At 38.7% G+C, this 22,426-nt stretch overlaps 1 protein-coding gene and 1 long non-coding RNA gene across 7 annotated transcripts in view; both read left to right on the top strand.

The window, feature by feature from the left end:
• The first annotated feature begins 3,790 nt into the window (after positions 1-3,790).
• Positions 3,791-22,426, top strand: part of amot (angiomotin) — an 89,071-nt gene continuing 70,435 nt past the window's right edge. Inside the window, exons 1-4 of one of the 6 annotated variants that reach the window (XM_032575776.1) lie at positions 3,791-4,233; positions 6,870-6,930; positions 13,125-14,148; positions 17,064-17,631. In XM_032575776.1, the coding sequence (XP_032431667.1) occupies positions 4,153-4,233; positions 6,870-6,930; positions 13,125-14,148; positions 17,064-17,631 (1,734 nt within the window). In that variant the 5' untranslated portion in view covers positions 3,791-4,152. Of the gene's footprint in view, positions 4,234-4,662; positions 4,730-5,695; positions 5,836-6,869; positions 6,931-13,124; positions 14,149-17,063; positions 17,632-22,426 lie in introns of those variants that run through there. The other 5 variants (XM_032575770.1, XM_032575773.1, XM_032575772.1 and 2 more) reach the window with 5 other exon arrangements.
• Positions 6,947-9,955, top strand: LOC116728042 (uncharacterized). Its single transcript, XR_004340931.1, has 2 exons — positions 6,947-8,835; positions 9,822-9,955. It is a non-coding gene; the product is annotated as an uncharacterized LOC116728042 (long non-coding RNA).

Raw genomic sequence — 22,426 nt, 5'->3', positions numbered from 1 at the left:
AAAAGAACAATCACCCTAACAGCACTATAAGCCACATAACTACACCATATTAAACAACACAAAACTCACATTTTCAATCTTGCATACAAAGTCCCTTGCTTGCAGAGCTGCAATAAAGAAATGAGGCTCCTCATAAGGATAGCACACGTTAAGGACCCCAATGTACAATTAGCTGTCCTAGCTGTTGGCTAACAAAATATTGTCAGTCCAACCATGCCCACCAGTGGGGATTCAGAACAGATTTCTATGTCAACAGAAACATACAAAGACGAGATTTTATTTATTTATTTTTTTGATCATGTAGAAATAACTATTTACACCGGCAAAAAGAAAAAAATAAATTGCTCATGGGGTCCCCCTAGTGGCCGCTGTAGGTGGTGCTTAATGAGCGTCTGCGTAATTCGCATCTAAACCTAAAAAGCACCAGTGGATAAGTAAGCAGCCCTGCGACAGGCTGGCCACCTGTCCAGGGTGAACCCCGCCTCTCGCCCGGAACGTTAGCTGGAGATAAGCACCATCACCTTCCGACCCCTCTAAGGCAGTGGTCCCCAAACCCCGGGCCGCGGACCGGTACCGGTCCAATTGGTGGACCAATTGGTACCGGCCGTGTAAGAAACAATTAAATATTTCCGTTTTATGTGAGTCTGGAGGAGCTTTTATTTTGAAAATCCTTTAACCGGACTCTCGGTTACATCTTGCGCACCAACATTGAGCCCACAAGCAGCAAAATGAGTAAGAAACATATCAGATGTCTTAGGAAAGTTTCTTTGCGAGGGGAAAAGGCCCAGAGAAGAGACAGGAGAATGGATTTATGCCAGTAGGTTATTCCCACATTCCAAGCCCGCTCTGCATGATATGGTGACCGGCTCGCTAATGAGGGAATGAAGCCTTCAAATTGCTTCGCCATGTAGAGACCAAGCACCCTGTGCATAAGCAACACTTCGGGTGTCATTGTCTCTCATCACTCCCAGATGGGACTGTCTGGTTGCAGAGAAATAAGCTCAGGGCTCCATTAGTCGTTATCGTGAGTTAAAATTTTCACGAAAGTAAAATGTTCGTTTTTGTGGCCATCTGTATCTTATTTTGATCACTATTTACACCGGCAAAAAGAAAAAAATAAGTTGCTCATGATACCTGATATGTAAACGTTACCATAGTGACCCGAGTAAGAGCACGTTAGGGCAGTGGTCCAGACGAGATGAGAGGAGTAGAGCTTGTGAGTTTTAGGTCTGGTTCACACGGCACGATTTAAGGATTGTCGGTCGATTTTGTGACCACACACGACACGAGCCGATAAAAGTCCAACAGGTTCGATCGGTTCGTGTGTCCAGCCATACGGCAGGAGCAACACACCACACGAACCGATTCCACTCACCAACATCCCGATTCCAGAGGAAAATCCAGTAAAACCCCCAACATACCATAGATGAATTTAAAATAATCAAACAAGGATGACGATGTAGAAGCAGCAGTGATAGTTTGTGGACTCATTTTAAGTGATAAAAGATGAAACAAAAAGAAAAGGCGTTTGATAAAAGATGGCGGGAGCAGCCGCTCTATTTGCTGCACTATGATTTGGAGGTGAGTTATGTTTTTTCGTAGTTAACATTTTTAACTGAATAAACATAACCACATATAATAAACAAATATAAAAATGACCCTTACGTATAATAAACATTTCCACATATCACCTCCGATGTCGACCGGACTCTCAGTTGCCATGTCAACTGTTTGGGATTCCCTCCGTTCATCGCGCTTTCTGATTGGCTACCTGTCACATTCAACAGGCTGCGTTCTCGCTCCCAGTCAGGGAAAAAACCCCACAGGCTGCGATAATCGGGCCAAGACAATGTTGAATATGCCCGATTTTAGTTCGGGCATATTCAACACACCACTCACTGCAGGACCTTGTAAGATTGTCGTAAAGGGAAAATCGGGGGAAAAAATTATATAGACACCCTTCTGTCAAAATTTAATCGGGGAGTGATTGATGAGTGATTAATGACCCTAATTAATTGCTTTTAATTTCCGGTCACATGACCCTCCCCCCCCCATCCGGTGAAAGGATGCCCCTCCCCCTTCCATTAAACATTCCTTTGACATCTGCCGTCAATGCGATACATTGTTTTTGGTGAACTCCTTCTGACCTCCAAGTTTTAAGAGTAATACAATTAAAGACTGTATGAAAGGAATCAGTGAAATATACTATGAAATATTTAATTTGCAGAATCCCCATAATAAAACTTCAATTGTGAATTGAATGATTACATTGCATCTAGATACAAAAGAATCAACCGTTAATTAGTAATCATACTATGGAAATGACTAACAAGATCTGATCAAACAAGAAACTTGACTACCTCAAGGGATTTCTCACATTGGAGAACGAACCGTCTGACTTTCCCAGGACCTTCTTGCTGTAAGGCAACAGCTTGAGGGAGAACTCTATAAGCCAAAATGATCAATGTGTTGATATTTTTTTTAATTATTTTGATGTGTTAACCAAAAATAAAAGGCATGTTTTAATCCTAATTTAATTTAAAAAGCCTTTGAAGTTATGGAATACAATTTAAATATATGTTTTTTCCAAAATCAATATGTTTATAGTTTCTATTATTCTGTTCTCCATTTGGAGTTCATATACATGTAGACAGCACTTAAATGTATCATCAGCCTTTCATACAGACATCTTATGCAATATAACATGTCTCTGACCATGTTTTGATAACATAAGACTTTAAGCTTTTCTTTGTTTGGGTGTAAAAATGTTAATTCACCAAAATGAGCTGAATTGTGAATTTATTGAAATTGTTATGAGAAAAATAAGTTATTAAATGAAATGTGTTCTAAAAACACTGCAAAATGCAATGGGAACTATTCCATTTTCAGTAAGATGTATGCTTTAATCTATTAATATTGAATGTGAGTAGTGTAGTTCTCAAGCAATATATTTTGCAGGATGTAGGTCATTGTAATACCTTCATTTTCATACTCTCCCCACATGCATGAAGCTGTGACAGAACTGGAGAGTTCCTGTGATTCACCTACTGCTGAAATCATATAGGTGTACAAAGGATTTTTAGCTGATGTCCTTCTTTCCAGCTTTTAGACTGGTAAGATTACTGAGTTATTTTACTCTATGATTTTCACAAAGGATTTTCATTATTGTCAGTCTGGAAATGTAAAGCATCAAATCTTGATTAGAAAATTAAACAAATTTGTAGAGTACTTGCATTAAAAAAAGGAATAAAAACACGCAACGTTTTCCTGTAATAATTATGAGTCAGAAATATGTAGCTACTGAGTGTACACACACAGTAAAGACACTGTCCTGCCCAGTTTACCTAATTTCAAAATGAAAATGAAAATGTTACATCTCATATTGAATAAAACTGTTTGCATTGAGAACGTTTTATTTGGTCACACAAATGGGAATGTGATATATTTCATGCACATCATGTCTCAGCTGTAACCAGCTGAACTAAATTGATTATTAGAGGCTATCAGGAACCCAATATCAGCAACCACATTTTACTTGACATGCGCACACAGCGACTCTCGTCTGTCCGACGGCATTTGAAAGCAGCAACAGATCGTTTTACAAAGGGTCTTTGTCATTTTTTCCTTCCTTCAATTTTAGTTCCTTCTTTCTGTTGTAAGTTCAGAGCTATGCAATGTAATGAGCAGATGGACTCTATAGACTATTATGTTCTTAGAAAAACGAAACAACTTCCGAAGCATGCCAGAGTGTGACAAATATTTAATAACCGTTTGTTCTTGAAAACTATGATTTCATTCAACATTCAAGTTCTACTTTTCTATTGGTGAAGTGTTTAATGTGATCGTTTGGAATATCATGTGTGTCCTAAAGGAAGTAAGTTGATTTGAACATAAAACGCATGGGAAACTAGAAGATGAGATGAGGGATTTCCGAGCACAAATAAAGAGAGATTAAAAAAATATTTTAAAGACGTAGGAGGTCTTTGAGGAGGGGGGAGGCTGGAAATTTCTCCTGTTGTGCAGGACAGACTGGGACGGCTTCCTGCCGCCTATTGCTCCACTTTTTTTCTACAACTTTACAAGTACAGTTTTCAGCGAGGACGAACTATTTAGTCACGAAGCAGTGACTCTGTAAACTGGGACACAGGATTAATGCTGAGTCGAGGGGAAGAACTAGAAAAAAGATGTTCGTGTAGCTTCAAGGAAAGAAGACGGAAGCAGCTTTACAAAAAGGTAAATTCAAACTGTCCACAGACCTAGTGCACTGCTTAAATAACGTGCTGCTTTCGTTGGTATGGCAACGCTTTCCTGAAAGCTTTAGGCTACTTACTTTGTAGGCATCAAAACAAACAGACAAGCAAACGAACATTAAAAAGAACCAGATGAAAACTTCCAGTTCCAGTCTAAAAACATGGTTGACTTCTCGCGAGTCATTTACTCTTCTACCCCCCTCCACCGCTACCACACACACACACACACAAACACACACACACACACACGCACAGACGAAGCTGCTGCGATTGAACTGATTTATGTTTTGTCTAAAACTTTTAAGCCCGGAAAAGCTGAAGTGTTGATTCACTATTTTCTAAAAAGCCAAACTAAGCACCCCGTCCCCGCCCCGCCCCGTCCCACCCCATTTCCTTAGGCTCCAAGGTTTCTTGGAGGAAACTGCTTGTTTCTTGGTCTGAGCTCCACGCGGCTCCACTGTGCGTCCTTTGGTAGCCTTGTAAGTATATAGGAGGTGAAAGTTGTACCAATGCTTTTTTTAAAGTCAGATTACAATCTTTTGCTTGTTCTGTAAGTAAATACCTAACCAAAGTTTAAGCAAAGAATATATTTGTTTCATTATAAAGGCAAACGTAGTTGAGAACTAATCTAACCTTCAATATCACAATTCACTGAAACATTTAAAATTAGGCCTAAATGTATCAATATGACAATATTTTTTATACAGTTAGCAGATTTGTGGTGTGTTCCATTTTCCCTTGTATTTGTTCAGCTTATCATTCTCTTCAACTTGGTTTGAAAGAGAGAACTGTCACACCCAATTTCTCTATTATTCACCTGCAAATCAGAGAACCTGCGAAATTAGAAGTTGTTTATGCAGCAATCAGGCTTACTACAATTAGAATAATAGGTTGATAACAAATTTCCTCCCAGCATTCTTTTCATTCAAAAGTCATTACTAAATGTGTCTGTTACAAGGTTTGTGACAGATTTATTGAAATACAGTCAAAGTCAGTAGTAAATAGTTCTTTAAGGTATCACGTTTTGTTTGATCTGCAGGCGTCCTGGATTCTGAGCTCTGGTTGATGAAGAGATTTTTTTCAGTGTTTAACATAATCTTTTCCAAAATTCAAATTGCTTATCTTTATGTGTACATATGGGCTGTTGACTGTCTTATTAAGTCTCTTGTGTGTTGGCAGACGGTTTTCACCCAAAGTTTTTCATAGAGTGGGAAGATTTTTTTTTTTGTAAATCAACTCAGCAAAATACTTTGTGTTAAACTATAATGTCTCATTATTATAAGGCCAAGAAAAAGCTATTTAGCAAGTCCTCATGTAGTAAGTTTCAAGCCATGAAAGAGCACTTTCATTGCTGCCAGAGTTTGATACAGAAGTATAGAGGTGTAGTCACAACTGAACAGTTGACAGACTCACCTGTCTACCACCCTGCCCCACCTGTTTTTGTGTGGGAATACTGTGTGAGCAGCACATGGAAAAACAATTGCCTCACTTGAGCTCAAAGCAGATAGTTCCCTGATTTTGGAGAGACCAAGTGAAATTTAGTGGATTCTTTCCTTTACACAGACCACTACTCCAACTGGCAAAGGTAGGATATTTTTATGTTTGATGAGTTTTACAGGAAATTAACAGAGATAAATAGGCTCTTAAAAAGATCTAGCAGCAGGCCCGAGTATATGTCTGTGTGTAAGATGGATGTATTTGGCTTCGTAGCCTATTGAGGCCTTTTGTGGCATAAATACTTAACCTTCAGAAGACTGATAGGGGACAAGGGAACCAAAGGCTGGTGCCAATTTGGTAGTTTACCTTTTTAGATTTAAGGTTATGATGTGAATTAAGTTTAGTGTTAGGCATAAATTGAGCTACTAAAATAAATGTGAAGTTTGAACTACAGTTCAGTACTTTAATGTACTTTGAAATACAAACATGTTTGTATACTGTGTGTCTGTGTTTTCTTGCTGGTGGTGATCAGAGGGCCCAGTGGCGCTGATTGTCTGGCAGCCTTGCTTTTGTCAGTGTGCCTTAGAGCAGCTGTGACTACAATGTAGCCTAACACCAGCAGGGTACCTGTATGTGTGCATAAAAGAGTGAGCGACTGATTGTCATGTAAAGAACTTTGAAGTCTGCTGGACTAGATAAAGTGCTATATTTTATGGGCCATTTTGTTTATATTGCCTGCTTGTTACCATTTCTGGTATATAATACCTTTTGAAGTCTTACATGTTTATATGGAGCCTAGTCGTAACATTGTGGCTCCCCATTTTTAGAAATAGTGGCTAGGGTTACAGGAATGGTTTGAGATAAGCTAAAGGTGACATTAGAAATATACTGGTGACAAATTTAATCTAACTGCTTAGGTTTCATCACAAATGGACTAACTAAATAAATAAATCAAAGTCCATACAAAGTCCTAGTGTGGTTAGAAATACAAACTTGTGTTTTTATTATATATACATAAAAAATCAGTGCAGTTTGATTTCCCTCACCCTCATTATCTCAGCAAATGTCTGAAAGCTGAACGTTATGAAAAAATGACCTGGTTACCGGACACTCCTCTTAAAGAAAATGATTGAAAATCCTTTTAAAACAGGCATTTTTCCTTTTTGTCTCATTTACCTACAGATGTTTCGGAAAAAAGCATCTTCATCCTTGAGAGTGACAAGGATAACGGGAAGCTCAACATGTAATAATCTTTTTCTCTTTGTAAAATGGGTGTAAAGTGTTAGACATTCAGCTTTGTCAGTAGAAGCCATTATTATTATTATTATTATTATTATTATTATTATTATTGTCAATTCTTTCATTTCTCCTTAACCGGATTCAAAACTCTAGTTGTTTTACCCAATATTTTTCTGACCATAGAAAATGTTGTGAAAGTTAAAATACATCTGGGTTGGTTTCTTCGACATTGTTGAATGTTAAATTAAAAATGCATGCTTCTGTCTTAAGGTGGATATTTCTAATTTTTTTAATCAGCTTTGGAAATGTTCAAATGGTGTATTTTGCAAGTGTGAGCTGTTTGCTTTTTCATATTCTGAAAAGCCTTTGTCACTTTATCTTTTTTAAGAACATTTTTGGTACTAGTGCCCTTTATTTGACAGTAATTTGACAGGAAGTTAGCAGAATGATAGGAAGAGGAAAGACATGCGGCAAAAGAGCTGAGGATAAGAGTCAAACAAGCATAGCTGCGTTGAGCTCATCTGCTCTAACCACTGTGCCATGTGACACCTCAACATCATCCTTACTTTAGACAGATCCAAAATACTTTTACCGCTAGTTCACACATAAACTTGATAAAAGCCCTACCACTGTCCCATTCAAAAATATTAGAAAAATTCAGGTTCAGATAAAAAGGAGGACGTTAGGCATAACATAACAGAATGCTGCATAACTTCACGAGTTTAATTTAAAGCTAATCCAGAATTACAGATTAGACTTTCCAGGCATTGGTTCTGTACTACAATATTATTATTGTTGTTATTTTACCATTTAAATTCAGCAGCGGTCAATTTAAGCTACTGTAATCAAATTGATGGAGTATGGTCTGAGAATATGAGGATAAAGTCTGTACATTAACAATGCTACTTAACCTTATTCTGATCAAGTTTTTGTTGTTGGCAAGGTGGGAGGGTATGTGAACAAAAATATGTATGTTTTCTTGTAATTTTAGCCATTTTGGGTGGCTAATAATTGTTTTTTTATAGGTACATAATAAAAGTATTGCTTGCTCTTGTTAAAAAATAAGACCATGATTTTTTTAAAAATATTGTGACTAATACAATCACATGTGCTATTCTAACACTTTTGGACATGCAGGTTTTTCATTTCAATTTCAACAACAAAAACTGGAGACATTTTTTTAACATTTTATGTGAAAAGTCATAAGCACAATTGCTGGTATGGAATAAATTTAAGCCGCCCTCTCATCTAAATTTTTTAAAGTAAAGAAATGCATAATAAGAACATTTTCCTCAGCTTTATGAAGAGGATTTACTTAGTTTAAACCTCAGACCAGTGCATGGGTAGGTATAAAGCTATTAACAAAATAATTAAGCTAAGGCATTAAACAATTAAGCTCTGCAACATGACAGTGAATCCACCACAAACTGGATGAAAATTGTGAAGTTTAAAAATTCTGGGCAGTGAAAGTTCATATTATCATCCTTTTGAGGCAGAGTTTAGTGACTTGAAATGTAATTTTTTATAACTTCCAATGATACAAAAATTAAACAAAGTATTTCTTATATAACAAAGTATTTCTTATTAAAGAATAGGGTTACATAATTTCTTTCAAGACTATTTTGTGCAATTTAATTGACAAAAAAATACTCCTGACACTATGAGAAACACTATGTTTATTTTTGTATTTACACTAATTTATTTTATGCAGATCTTCTACTTTACTGTATTCAAACTGGAAAAATCTAAGTTGCCAGGTTCCTAAAATATGTAATCTAATGTAGAAGCAGTTTTTCAAAATGAATCCACTCTCCTACTTTGGAGTTAAACTGCACGTGAATGCAATTATTCTACAGAACACTAAGAAATTCTAGAAACTTCAATGCATATGTGAAAAGAGTTGGACTAGGTTGCAAGGGCGTAGGTTTGGTCTAAGTTTTGGTGGGACCTTACAACTTACTGACCAACCCCCCTCCCCGACCATTTTTGACCACTGGGGGGTGGGGGATGGGGGGCACCACAGTGGCTTAATAACCCCCTCCCCCCAACCATAACTTGGATACAGTCATACTCAGCAGATCAGTTCAAGAACACTTTACTTTTTCCTTTTCAAAATTCAGCAAACATTACAAGTCAGATCAAAAGAAATATCCTCTGGATCTACTGATTATACAACAAACACAATTGCAGATAAGAACAAAAAATGACTTCTTGCACTTCAGGAAAAAGATCCAACACCTGGAGCCCTGAAGCTCCAGCCACCTCTCCATCGTTCTGCTCTGCCCCTTGCTCTGCTGTCTGAGCATCCTATGTGAAAAAATATTACATAATTAACAGACCTATTCTACCTCACATTCAGTGCTGACCTTACTAAACACCGGACTTTACAACAAATGCGTTGCGTGATAGATATCTAACTTATGGGTCCACTCACTGTACTTACAGCCGAGGTAGCGAAATAACTTCTGTCTGTCGTCCTTTTCTTTTTTGGTGGCGACATGGTCTCGGAGACTCATAATAAATGTCAAACTCAGAAGGAGACGCGTTCACTGTCAGCACCATGGACCAAGCTTCCGTTCCGCGTGTGGCCAGCTGGCCGCCGCCTGTTGCAGCTAATCAAAGAACGTAGATCCACGTTCTGTGAGCCAATAGCGGCATGGGTCGTCATAGTTCATAACAGCGAATTTTAAAATGAATGCTACCACTGCGTAGTATATTGAAATATTAAACTAATCAATGTAGATTTTCGTTTATTTATTTTGTTTTTGTTAAAAAATACATATGTTGTTTTTTTTTAATTAATATGGCAAAAATTGGTCGGGACTATTTTATATCCCTTGAATATTGGTCGTGACATGTCACGACCGTCCATACCCAAACCTACGCCCATGCTAGGTTGCACATACTTTTTTTTCTTTACTACCAAGACATTAAATTGTTCCTTTGTTTTTTACAAAGCTGTTATAAAGAAGGAACTAGATGAGATTATGTGATTAATTAAAAGCTTTCTGCTTCTGTTAATCGACAACCAAAACACAACTTCCTTTTCAGAGACATCTTCAAGTTCTCCAATCTACTGTGCTCTGGCCAGGTAGTTACAATACCTTTAATTGCAAGGTATTATCGCTTGGGTCAATTAGTCTCCCTCAAGTTTACATTTTTCTATCAGAAAGCTGCCTCAGCTACTGCTTTTTAATTAAAATTATTTGAACTGATGTTTGTGGTGGTAAAATATTAATTTGTGGGTGCGGGGTTCTATAAAACCAATGGCACCTTACTTTGTCTACCTCTTTTTTTGTTCTGCTGTGCCATCAAATCAGCAAGTCTTGGGGATCTGATTGAGGTCAAGGGTGAAACATATAGTCCCCTTGTTTCTCTGTCCACTTTCTTTTTTCTTCACTTGATTTTTTTTTGTTTTCTTCAAAATCAGGTTAAATAGGTCTTTCATGTTGATAAATTGGAATATTTTTAAAAGTTGGGTTATTCCAGTAAATATGTTCACATGACATGAATTTACTACGGAGAATAATATATTACAAAAACCTTTTCTGTAATAAAGGATTTTCACTTGTAGATCTAATGATGTGATAAAGAAATTAAAGTTTCTTTAATAGAGACCTCTAGCTTACTTGTGTTGTTTTCTCCTCTTCTTCCTGAAGATACAAAGATTATCTGAGAGGTTTAGTTAAGGCCAGTTTGCTGGTTAATTCCATTTGAAGCAGATATAGCTACTTTAAAAAATGTGGACAGGTGCCAACTGCAGCTGGAAAATAAAATCAGGATTTCCATAAAGATGTGAAGTGCATTCCAATTTTCTAATAGATGGCTGCACTGACTAAGGAATTGAGTACAAAGTTGAACCAACAGCAGCAGATAACATCACTTTCCAAATCATCACTGACTGTGGAAGCATCACTCTAGAACTCAAACAATGTGGATTCTGTCCCTCTACACTCTTCCTCCAGGCTCTTGAGCCAAGATTTCCAATGAAGTGCAAATTTGACCTTGACCTAAAAAGAGGAGTTTGAATCACTGAAGAACAATCCAGTTCTTTTTCTCATGGAAAACACTTTTGATGTGGTTCATGAATAGGTTAAACGAAAGGAATGTGGTAGTTGAAGTCCATATTTTGGATATATTTGTGTGTTGAGGTCTTTGAAACACTTAGTCCAGCTGAAGCCTATGCTTATTGAGTTTCTACCAATTTTTGAAGAGGCTATGGTTTACAATTCTCTTAAAGGTGCAGTAGCTTTTATAAAACATGTTTGTTTGTTTGTTTTTTGTTAAAACTATCTCCATGTCCCGAGAGCATGTTATGAGACAGATAATCTGTGAAAAGATCAATCTTCTGCGCTACTATTACTGTCTGAAGAAAAGCACCGCTCTCAACTAAAAACAACCAATCAGAGCCAGGAGGAAGGTCTTTGCGCTGCCACTCAACGTCACATATTCACTGCTAAATGTGCTAATGGCGAAGAAACGACTTACCGTTACAGGAAAACTTTACCTGCCGTCATCAGAGACCATACTAACTGGCCTACCATTCACAACATAAGGAAAAGGTTTAGCAGTAGTAAAGAGCAACATTGACAGTTTCAACAAATATGTTAAACAAATATTTTTATACAAGTTACATATGGCAGCTTTAAGGCTGCAGTTAACTGTTTTGGCTATCCACACTTTTTCCTTTCCCCTCATCCTGACTCTGGACATGTAGCTTCTTAACCAACGACCAACCTACTATTTCAGTACAGGGTATGGAGTTTTGCAATATGTGATTTACAACAGCATAGTAAACACAGCAATCATGGCAAAGCAGAACAACTATTTTGAGTTCACAAGTTTGGAGACAGAGGAAATGATAATTGACAAAAAAAGAATGGAAGGCCAGGAACTGAGCAGGGAGAGTTAATAATTCAGTATGTACTTCCTTGTGGCTTCAAACAATTGCTCCTCAAAATCTCCTCTCTTTGCAGGTTGCTCTGGGCCCTTTGGTTACCATTTGTATTTTCCTTCTCTTGAATTTGCCATCAATTTTCCTCCTAGAGCTATAGCCTGCGTGGTTGGCTACAGTTCTGTGGACCTTAAATTTCTGAACAATGTATCAGAGGAGCATCAAGATGCTGGAATATATATAATTTGGATACATATAGTCTTCACTTTTAACATGCTTACCTATCATTTTTTTTTCTGATATCTTGCGGCAACTCTACAACTCTCCTACATTTCTTGTGGCCTGTGTTCAGTGTACTTAGTACACGTCATGTAACCAAAAAGCACTTTGACAATTAGTCACTCCTTAGGCAGACTGAGTTTGGAGACACTTGCAATGTTATTTAGTGGACACACCTTTGTTTAGCATATTCATATGGTCAAATTATTAATTATTACATTTTCAAGAGATATCTATGTCCTGACCTATGTCACAAGATGACAAGTGTCTTCTCTGCCCCTAGGAGAAAAAAAAAACTAGATTATTGCTGAGTGTTCCAAAGTCCTTTTCTCAGATGCATTTATTTATTTCATTTGTTTTATTTATTAATTTATTTACTTCATTTACAGTTTAAAACCATTGCTTATATCAAATGTAAGCAAAGGTTTTCAATAAAAAGAGTAGTTGGAAGAAAAAAGTCTTGAAAGTTTTTTGCATTGCATTTTGAAGTCAGTGTTTCAGAGTTTGGAGGAGGAGTGGAGAGGAACATGCTGTTGATGTCCAGTATAAAGTTTCACTGTCAGTGATGATTTGGGGAGCCTTGTGATCTGCTGGTGTTGGTCCACTGTCCATTCTAAAGTCCATAGTTAACGCAGCCATCTAACAGGATGTTTTAAGAGACTTCATTCTGCTGACAAGCTTTATGAAGATGGTGATTTCATTTTCTAGCAGAACTTGGTACCTACTCACACAGTCAAAGGTATGAAGAGCTGGTTCAATGACCAGGTTAAGCAAGACAAAAATCATATCTCAAATGTTCAATTGAATTTTTTGTGATGTAAATGTATCCCTCTGTTTTCTGTAGGTGTTTTAATTTTTTTAATGAATTTACTGATATTTTATTGAGTAAATTACACTTTTGATAGTTTTCAAATTTTAAAAGTACCAGTATTTTTCAATAGTTTTTGTGATAGCCCCTCACGTCTCTTCTCCAGTTACCTTTCTTTTACACATTTTTCCCTCTTTACTTTTCTCTTGGAATACAGACAGGGGACGTAGTTTGTCCTTCCATGAGGTTCGTTGCCAGCGTGAGATGGAGATGAGGGCCGGAACCGAAGAGCCATCAAATAGCAGTGTATCAGGTGGTGGCAGTACAGTCCTGCAGCGGCTCCTTCAGGAGCAGATGAATCGAAACTATGTGCTGCAACAACAGCAACAGTCTGGAGGAGGGGGGATTGGAGTAGCAACAGGAGGAGGAGGTGGAGGTGGCTATTCAGTACATGGACAGGTAAGCCCCTCTGATGATCATTCTGTAAGCGCTCACATTGCAAGGCAAGAGCCCCAGGGACAGGAGCTTCAGACGGACAGTGGCCTGGAGAAGGTTGGTGTCATCAGAGTTGGTGGGCATGGTGGGGGCAGTGGAGGTGGGGGATGTGTGGGCTCTTGTGGAGAAGCATCCAGTGGCGGGGGCAGTGGAGTTGGTGGCATCACCCAAGGACAGTGCCCTAACCTAGAAGATCTCCCTACATACGAGGAAGCCAAAGTACAGTCACAGTACTTCCGCGGCCATGGTTCTCCTCCTCAGGCTCAGCAGCAGCAGAACAGCCAGGCCCAGCAGCCTTCACTGCCTGCCTCGTTAGGTGCCGCTTTCTACGTTACTGGCCTTACCAGCACCAAAGTTCGCACTGAGGGTCGCCCAACACTACAGCGTGTCAGTGGTACCGGGAAGGTGCACCAAGATGATGGACTAAAAGATCTAAAGCAAGGACACGTCAGGTCTCTCAGTGAACGACTTATGCAACTTTCTTTAGCCACCAGTGGTGTGAAAGCCCATGCTCCTGTAAGCAGCACCCCTCTTTCCCCACAACTACCCCCATCATGCCAGCCTGGAGACTACTACAAGCCACAGCATCGAGGCCCACCACCAGACTATCCTTTTAAAGGAATATGTTCTCCTGGCAGTCATCCAGAATCTGGAGGCCACTTTTATCAGGAGCCAAGAGTAAGGGATCACTCCAGGGAGGTTCCAACTGTTCGATATCAGCCCCCTCCTGAATATGGCTCTTTCAGGTAATGAACAGTGAACACACACACACACACATATACATGGCACACAAAAGATGCCTTTCCGCTGAAGAAATCAGAGCCATATCAGTCAAAAAAAACACTAAAACCTAGAAAACAATCCTGGTAGGGAGGCAGGACATTTTGAGTGAGCACTGAAAAAAAAGAGGAGCTTTATAGTGAAAGCGTACAAAGCATTTTTCACTAGTTGAAAATCCTCAACATTTTGTTGCAGTCATTTCCCAGTTTACAGTGTGTATAGAATATTTTTACATTGACAAAATCTGTCAACTCTGCTGAAAATATTGAATTACAGAAAACTCAAGCTTCACAGAGAGTAATGCTCTGATCAGTTAAAACTTGTTTTTGTATTTATAGAGGTTAAAATTATCACAATTCTCAGGACTTTTCAGGACCATTTACTGATTTTAAGTTTACAGTCTCATTCATGCAACAACTGCCACTGTGCGCATACTCCCAGTTAACAAATTATTGCTTTACAGTTGACAATAAAGAATAAAATGTGGTTCCAGTGAAAGCCATAGCTTGATTCCAATAGCATTTAATCTGAGATAAGTCAGTTAAACATGGTTTCTCAATAGTGTCTCAGAAATGACAAGGACAGATCCTGTTGGGCTGGTTTCGCAGTAGTCATTGCCATCTAGCTTGAAGCAGAGTCTAACAGTAATGAATTCCAAACTATTTTATTCATCTGGCAGGACAAGTAGAGACATGAAATGAAAGGCAGGTAGGGTTGCAATGCAAAGTCCCTTGATGCTATGTTTTTTTAATATACATTTTTGTTGATTTTTTTTGGAGTGTAGGTATTTGACAAATTAATTATTTGCCAAGTAATAAATGTTATTAATGATCCAAAATTATGCTAATGAATACAGATGTAGATGAGCTATTGTTTATTTATATTGTTGTCAGGTCAACCTCCTGGTGTGATTGAGGAGAAAAAACAGCTGAGTTGTTGTAAGTCTGATTGTTTGAATTGAAGGAGTGAAACAGTCTTTCTACCACGAAATAATATTTATATTTGGAATTCGAATGAAGTAAGCCCAGAGAATATTTCTATTGTTTCTATAAGTAAAGTTACACCCTTTTTGATACCAGAAACCTCTCTGCGAGTGAATTTTATTTTTAGTGTGTCAATAACCTGCTTCTCAGAAACTGCTCTGACGTTCCTTTTTTTTAGGTAATTATGATGCAAGAGTAGCCATGGCAGATGGAGTATATCATGCTTTATATATAAACTAAAACATTTTTCTCGTATCGCTATTTGCGAACAGTGTTATGAAATGCCTTCCCTTTAGAGATTTATTCTGCTTTGCTTTTTTGTACACAAATCGTACAGAGGATCTGGACCCTGGGATAAAGAGAAATGATTGCTCGCTGGAGGCATGGACTCTATTGAAGTTCTAAATGCTACTCTATCTCTAACCTTTACTCGTGATCTATGTAATGTGTCAGTTTGACGATATGAAGCTCACCGGAAATGATCTGTTCTGTAAACAATAATCCTCCCCCCACTGTGAAGAGAAATGCCAAACTGAACAAGGCGACTGTTAATGCCAGAAGTGTGGACATCACGAACCAAACAGCTTCGTTCACTTCTTCTGTTGCCATTGCTAAAACCATAGGCAGACTACAATTCTAAAACAGTGCAGAAAATCAACGGCATCTTTCACAACTTCTCCTTTTGGACATTACTGATTGACCTGGTTGAAATTCTGCCTGAGAAATTCACTTCAATGGGAGAAAGCCCAGACAGAGCACTGAAGGGAATTTGGAATCGAACAGAATTGTGTGGGAAGGCAATAGACAGCATAGATAAGGCCACCAAGACACCTTGAATTTGCTGTAGTTGTCATGCCTCATTAATATGTTTAATATTTGCATCTAATGCAAAATGCGTCTCCATAACACATACAGTATATACTCATGTGCTACATAAGTTCTCTGCTCTCTGAAGTCATGTAGCACACACTATGCAATGCTATCCCCATTTTTTTTCCTTTTTCTTTTTTTACTGTTTCCTTCCTGTGTAGACTGTTTTCTGCTTGCATAGAACAAATCCTGCAGCCCTGCATTCTGCAAATGTGTGTTTTCGCACCTGCAGAGAACTTCAAACCTCCTCAAATGTTATACTCAAGAGACCTGGTTTCAAGAGACTGTAAGTGTAAGAGACTGCTATCTCTGGTGATGTTTAAATGAGCAGCAAAAATGTTACTGTTTCACTGACAACAAGCTCCTTGTAAGCGAGCCCTTAATTAGTCCACTTTTTAAGGTTACAATATGTAACTTTTATTTAAAAAAATGTTTTTTTTAATATATGAAATAAAACATTTTTATTTCATATAAAAATGAAATACCATCATATGGTATGTCTCATACCATATTGTGTCATATGGTATGAGACAGATAATCTGTGAAAAAATCAAGCTCCTCTATCTCCTCCTTGAGCTACTATTGCAAACTACAGCAATGCAGGAAGAAGATCTCCAATCAAGCATCATCAATCTACCTCCTGTATGCGCTTCTCAATGTACTAATAGCAGAGAAACCATTTACCGTTACAGGAAAACTTTTTATCTGCCATTGTCGGTGGCCAGGCTAAGTAGTCTGAGCATTCACAACAGGCTCTACTGCCAGGAAGAAGCTGTAGCATAGCAGGGAGCAAGGCCTGTGTGAGTGTACAGCCTGTGTGAGCAGGCTGTACACGAGAGTGATTGTTAGTGCAAGCACCCTCATAGTTCTGACTGGTTGTTTCTGACCTTAAAGTTAACTTTTTTTGTCATGACTGTGTATTTGTAAACTTGAAATGGTCATTTTTGACCACATACAAATATTTTTTTGTATTCTGTGCAAAATTGAAGGCAGGCAGCATTATGACCTCACAACTGATCTCTCCTCAGATCCACTAAGGAGGTCTCAGTTCACTACCAGAGGCCCCTCAACCAGCACAGTCCCAGCTCCTCTGTGACCTCTGTTGGATCTTTGTCTCGTGCACAATCCTCTACTCTGAGCAGCATGCTCTCTGCCGCCTCTCACTCCTCTCATCCATCAATTCCTCACCAGCCACCTCCAAGCCAAGGAGAGCCATACCCAATTATGGGACCCCGTGTTCCACATGGTCCAGGCTCCCATCAAGTGGCAGAACCTTTCCCCCCAGGACCTGTTCATCACACAACGCAGAGGGGCCATGCTTTTCTTTCTGATTCTTATGGCTCCACTCCAAGGTTGCATCATCATCAGCAACACAATCAATGTCAACAACAGCAGCAACTCCAGGGTCCTTCCCATCCCCAGCTGTCTATGCAGGCAGGACATGTTCCCCAGCAGCAGTCCTTCATACAGCTACAGGGAGAGCCTTTTGCAATGATGGCCCGTGCCCAGCAGATGGTGGATGTGATGACTGAGGAGAACAGAATTCTAAGACAGGAGATGGAGGCTTGTCGTGAGAAGGTCACCAGGTTACACAAGGTAAGATTTTCATCAGAAGGTCTAACACATCTGATTTTAGTCATTGGTTTTTACTCCCTCTGCTGCTCTGTGTTTTTGAATTTTTTGTAGGATATCACTACCAGGCAAGAGTTTAGAGATGATTTATAAATGCCATTTTAAATAATGTTTTTTTCACCTCTAAACTATATTTATCAACAGTCCTACAGACACATTGCTTTCAGAAGAACCTATAAGCAACAGTAAGTGGTATCAAAGTAAACTGCAGTATTTCTGAACTTATCTGCAGGCACTTTCAATTGAAAGAGGTGTAATGTAGCTCCCTCAGTTGCACTGACCAACATATAGTAATAGTATGAAAGTACAAAAAGATTGGTATGTTATTCTAGTGCTAACCCAGATTTTTAGTAATGCTTAATGTCTTGAAGTTTTTATTTGAAAAAAAAAAACAAACAGGTGAAAGTAAAACCCTGAGCTTAAAACATGCATTCAAAACATTTGAACTGATTTATTGATCTAATAATTTCCCTGCTGGGATGAATAAAGTAATTCTTCTTCTTCTTCTTCTAAACTCAATCCCAGACAAAGCGATAAGGCACAAAAATACACATAAATGCAACATTACACAGATCGGTCAGTAACTAATGTCTGGTGAGGTGCACACTGACCTGACAAAGGCTAGAATGGTGGATTAGAACCCACATCTTTGCAAAGTATCTATCTATACATACAGTGTCTTGTGAAAGTATTTAGCCCCCTTGAACTCTTCAACCCTTTGCCGCTTTTCAGGCTTCAAACACAAAGATGTAAAATTTTTATTATTTTGTGAAGAATCAACAAGTAGGACACAATTGTGAGGTGGAAGGAAATTTATTGGATATTTTAAACTTTAACAAATAAAAAACTGCAAAGTGGGGTGTACAATATTATTCAGCCCCCTCGTGTTAATATGTTGTAGATTACAGCTGCAAGTTGCTTGGGGCTTGTCTCTATCAGTTTTGCACATTGAGAGACTGAAATTCTTGCCCATTCTTCTTTTCAAACCAGCTGGAGCTCAGTGAGGTTGGATGGAGAAAGCTTGTGAACAGCAGCTTTCAGCTCTTTCCACAAATTCTCGATTGGATTCAGGTCTGGACTTTGACTTGGCCATTCTAACACCTGGATATGTTTATTTGTTAACCACTCCATTGTAGATTTTGCTTTATGTTTGGGATCCTTGTCTTGTTGGAAGATAAATCTTCCTCCCAGTCTCAGGTCTTTTGCAGACTCCAACAGATTTTCTTCCAGAATGGTTCTGTATTCGGCTCCATTGATCTTCCCATCAATTTTAACCATCTTCCCTGTCCCTGCTGAAGAAAAGCAGGCCCAAACCATAATGCTGCCACCACCATGTATGACAGTGGGGATGGTGTGTTCAGGGTGATGAGCTGTGTTGCTTTTACGCCAAACGTATCGTTTTGCATGGTTGCCAAAAAGTTGGATTTTGGTTTCATCTGACCAGAGCAACTTCTTCCACGTTTGGTGTGTCTCCCCCTTTAAAGTTGTTTAAAGTTTGTGGCAAAGTTTTTATGGATATCTTTGAGAAATGGCTTTCTTCTTCCCACTCTTCCATAAAGGCCAGATTTGTGCAGTGTACCACTGATTGTTGTCCTATGGACAGACTCTCCCACCTCAGCTGTAGATCTCTGCAGTTCATCCAGAGTGATCATGGGCCTCTTGGCTGCATCTCTGATCTTTCTTCTCCTTGTTCCAGATGAAAGTTTAGAGGGACAGTCAGGTCTTGGTGGATTTGGTCCGATACTCCTTTCATTTCAATCTGATCGCTTGCTCAGTGCTCCTTGAGATGTTTAAAGCTTGGAAAACCTTTTTGTATCCAAATCCAGCTTTAAACTTCTCCACAACAGCATCTCGGACCTGCCTGGTGTTCCTTGGTCTTCATGATGCTCTCTGCACTTTAAACACAACCTGAGACTTTTTCTGACAGTTATATATATATCAGTGACGTGCAGTGAGGTTCATAGCTGGTGAGGCACTGACTTAGTCAAAATCAGATTTACAAATATAGCCCCCTGCATGTTTTTGTTCACATATGGAAATTTCAGCAAAAACACTATTCCTTTACATATCATCCTTAGCCGCGCTGCCGCGGCAGAATAATTCCGTTAACTCAGTGAAACTTGGAAATGTAGGTATTGTTAATTTAGTGCTATGCTCCACAGCAAAGTGAAAGACCGAAATACAACTCAAAACTACTTCTTTCTCGCTTTGTATCTGCCAAGCTACACGCAGACTCGTTGCCATCCTTTATGTTTCAGGATTCAACACCAAAAAACACTTAAATATTTCCAACAAGGAACAATACATTCAGTCTGTTGAAGTGGTATGGTTTAGGTTTAATATTTATTTTGCGATTATTAATAAGTGATTGCTGTGGTAGATTATAACTACTGCTGCTATTAGCTAATCTAACACAGCAGTTTGCGGGTTATGTTTCTTTTCTGCATTCTTTACACATACAAACTGTAGCTCACAAAATGAACATTTTATTAATAAACTAAACAAAAACTGTTATTGCCGTCTTACCTTTACTTATAAATGTTCATCCAAAGCCAAGTCTGTCCTCGACACAAGTTGAGAATAGATAGCAGGGAAAGCACTAATGGCTGTTTCTTATGAGGGGCCGTTTAGGACAAAATTTACGTTTTGTCTCTCACACACTACCAAAAAGTCTCGCATACTCCAAAAAAGTAGCCACGCACACTCCAAAAAATTACGTTTTGTCTCTCACACACTACCAAAAACTCACGCATACTCCAAAAAAATAGCATCGAACACTCCAAAAAATTACGTTTTGTCTCTCACACACTACCAAAAACTCACGCATACTCAAAAAAATAGCCACGCACACTCAAAAATTACTCACGCACATTCAAAAAATACTCAAATTGCGTATACACACACTACTAAAATGTCACACACACACAAACGTTAACTTTCTCGCTCACATACACTACTACCAGCTCGCGCACATACACACAAACGTTAACTTTCTCGCTCACATACACTGCTAACAGCTCGCACACACACAGACGTTTATCTCTCACATACACAAGACTAAAGTTGAACACACACACAGTACTAAGACTCGTTTTATGTATGTGTGAGAGCGAGACTTTTTATGAATGTGTGAGAGCGACACTCTTTATGAATGTGTGAGAGTTGTCACGGAAGAGGCGGGGCATAATTTTTGGATCAAACTGCGCATGCGTAGATCCTAAACTATAAGTTTCGATTGTTGACTCACTGTATGTTCTATTACTTAGTATATTTGTGCTTTTAAATATATATAGAACGTTTAACTTTCTTGTAGATTAAATGTGCTATAGAAATAAATGAATCTGATTGATTGATTAAAAATAGCAAAATTGCTGTAGTACAATCTGTCCACTGGGTGCCAGTATTACAGGAATTATTAACCGGCGCCAACTAGTGCCGAAGAAGAAAGAGTTTGCTATACCGAACATGGCTAACTCTAATTCGAAACGAGAGAGAATTGGTCAGGCAGCTGCCATTTTAAACACCATTCTATCTTCTCCGGAGGCAACCAGCACTTTGACAGGCGCATTAAACGATTCAACGACTGCCCGCAGTGCTACAATCTGGCACCCAGTGGACAGATTGTACTACAGCAATTTTGCTATTTTTAATCAATCAATCAGATTCATTTATTTCTATAGCACATTTAATCTACAAGAAAGTTAAACGTTCTATATATATTTAAAAGCACAAATATACTAAGTAATAGAACATACAGTGAGTCAACAATCGAAACTTATAGTTTAGGATCTACGCATGCGCAGTTTGATCCAAAAATTATGCCCCGCCTCTTCCGTGACAACTCTCACACATTCATAAAGAGTGTCGCTCTCACACATTCAAAAAGAGTCTCGCTCTCACACATACATAAAACGAGTCTTAGTACTGTGTGTGTGTTCAACTTTAGTCTTGTGTATGTGAGAGATAAACGTCTGTGTGTGTGCGAGCTGTTAGCAGTGTATGTGAGCGAGAAAGTTAACGTTTGTGAATGTGCGAGCTGTTAGTACAGTGTATGTGAGCGAGCTGATAGTAGTGTATGTGAGCGAGAAAGTTAACGTTTGTGTGTGTGTGTGTGACATTTTAGTAGTGTGTGTATACGCAATTTGAGTATTTTTTGAATGTGCGTGAGTAATTTTTGAGTGTGCGTGGCTATTTTTTTGAGTATGCGTGAGTTTTTGGTAGTGTGTGAGAGACAAAATGTAATTTTTTTGAGTATGCGAGAGTTTTTGGTAGTGTGTGAGAGACAAAACGTAATTTTTTTGAGTATGCGAGGCTATTTTTTTGGAGTATGCGTGAGTTTTTGGTAGTGTGTGAGGGACAAAACGTAATTTTTTGGAGTGTGCGAGGCTATTTTTTTGGAGTATGCGAGAGTTTTTGGTAGTGTGTGAGAGACAAAACGTAATTTTTTGGAGTGTGCGTGGCTACTTTTTTGGAGTATGCGAGAGTTTTTGGTAGTGTGTGAGAGACAAAACGTAATTTTTTGGAGTGTGCGTGGCTACTTTTTTGGAGTATGCGAGACTTTTTGGTAGTGTGTGAGAGACAAAACGTAAATTTTGTCCTAAACGGCCCCTCATAGTTTCTAGCAGGACATCCACAAAGCCTGTCTTTTCTTGTATACCACTCCGTTTGAGAAGAGCGATACCCTTCTTTCTCGAAGCAAACCTTTCAGCTCCAGTGTTGGTCATCCTTTAGTATTATTTCCTGCTTTGATTGAAAATCC

Source organism: Xiphophorus hellerii, chromosome 11 (genome assembly GCF_003331165.1).
Source record: "Xiphophorus hellerii strain 12219 chromosome 11, Xiphophorus_hellerii-4.1, whole genome shotgun sequence".
Lineage (NCBI taxonomy): Eukaryota > Metazoa > Chordata > Actinopteri > Cyprinodontiformes > Poeciliidae > Xiphophorus > Xiphophorus hellerii.
Note: the sequence above shows the minus strand (reverse complement) of the source record. Positions and strands in the feature narration are given on the sequence as shown.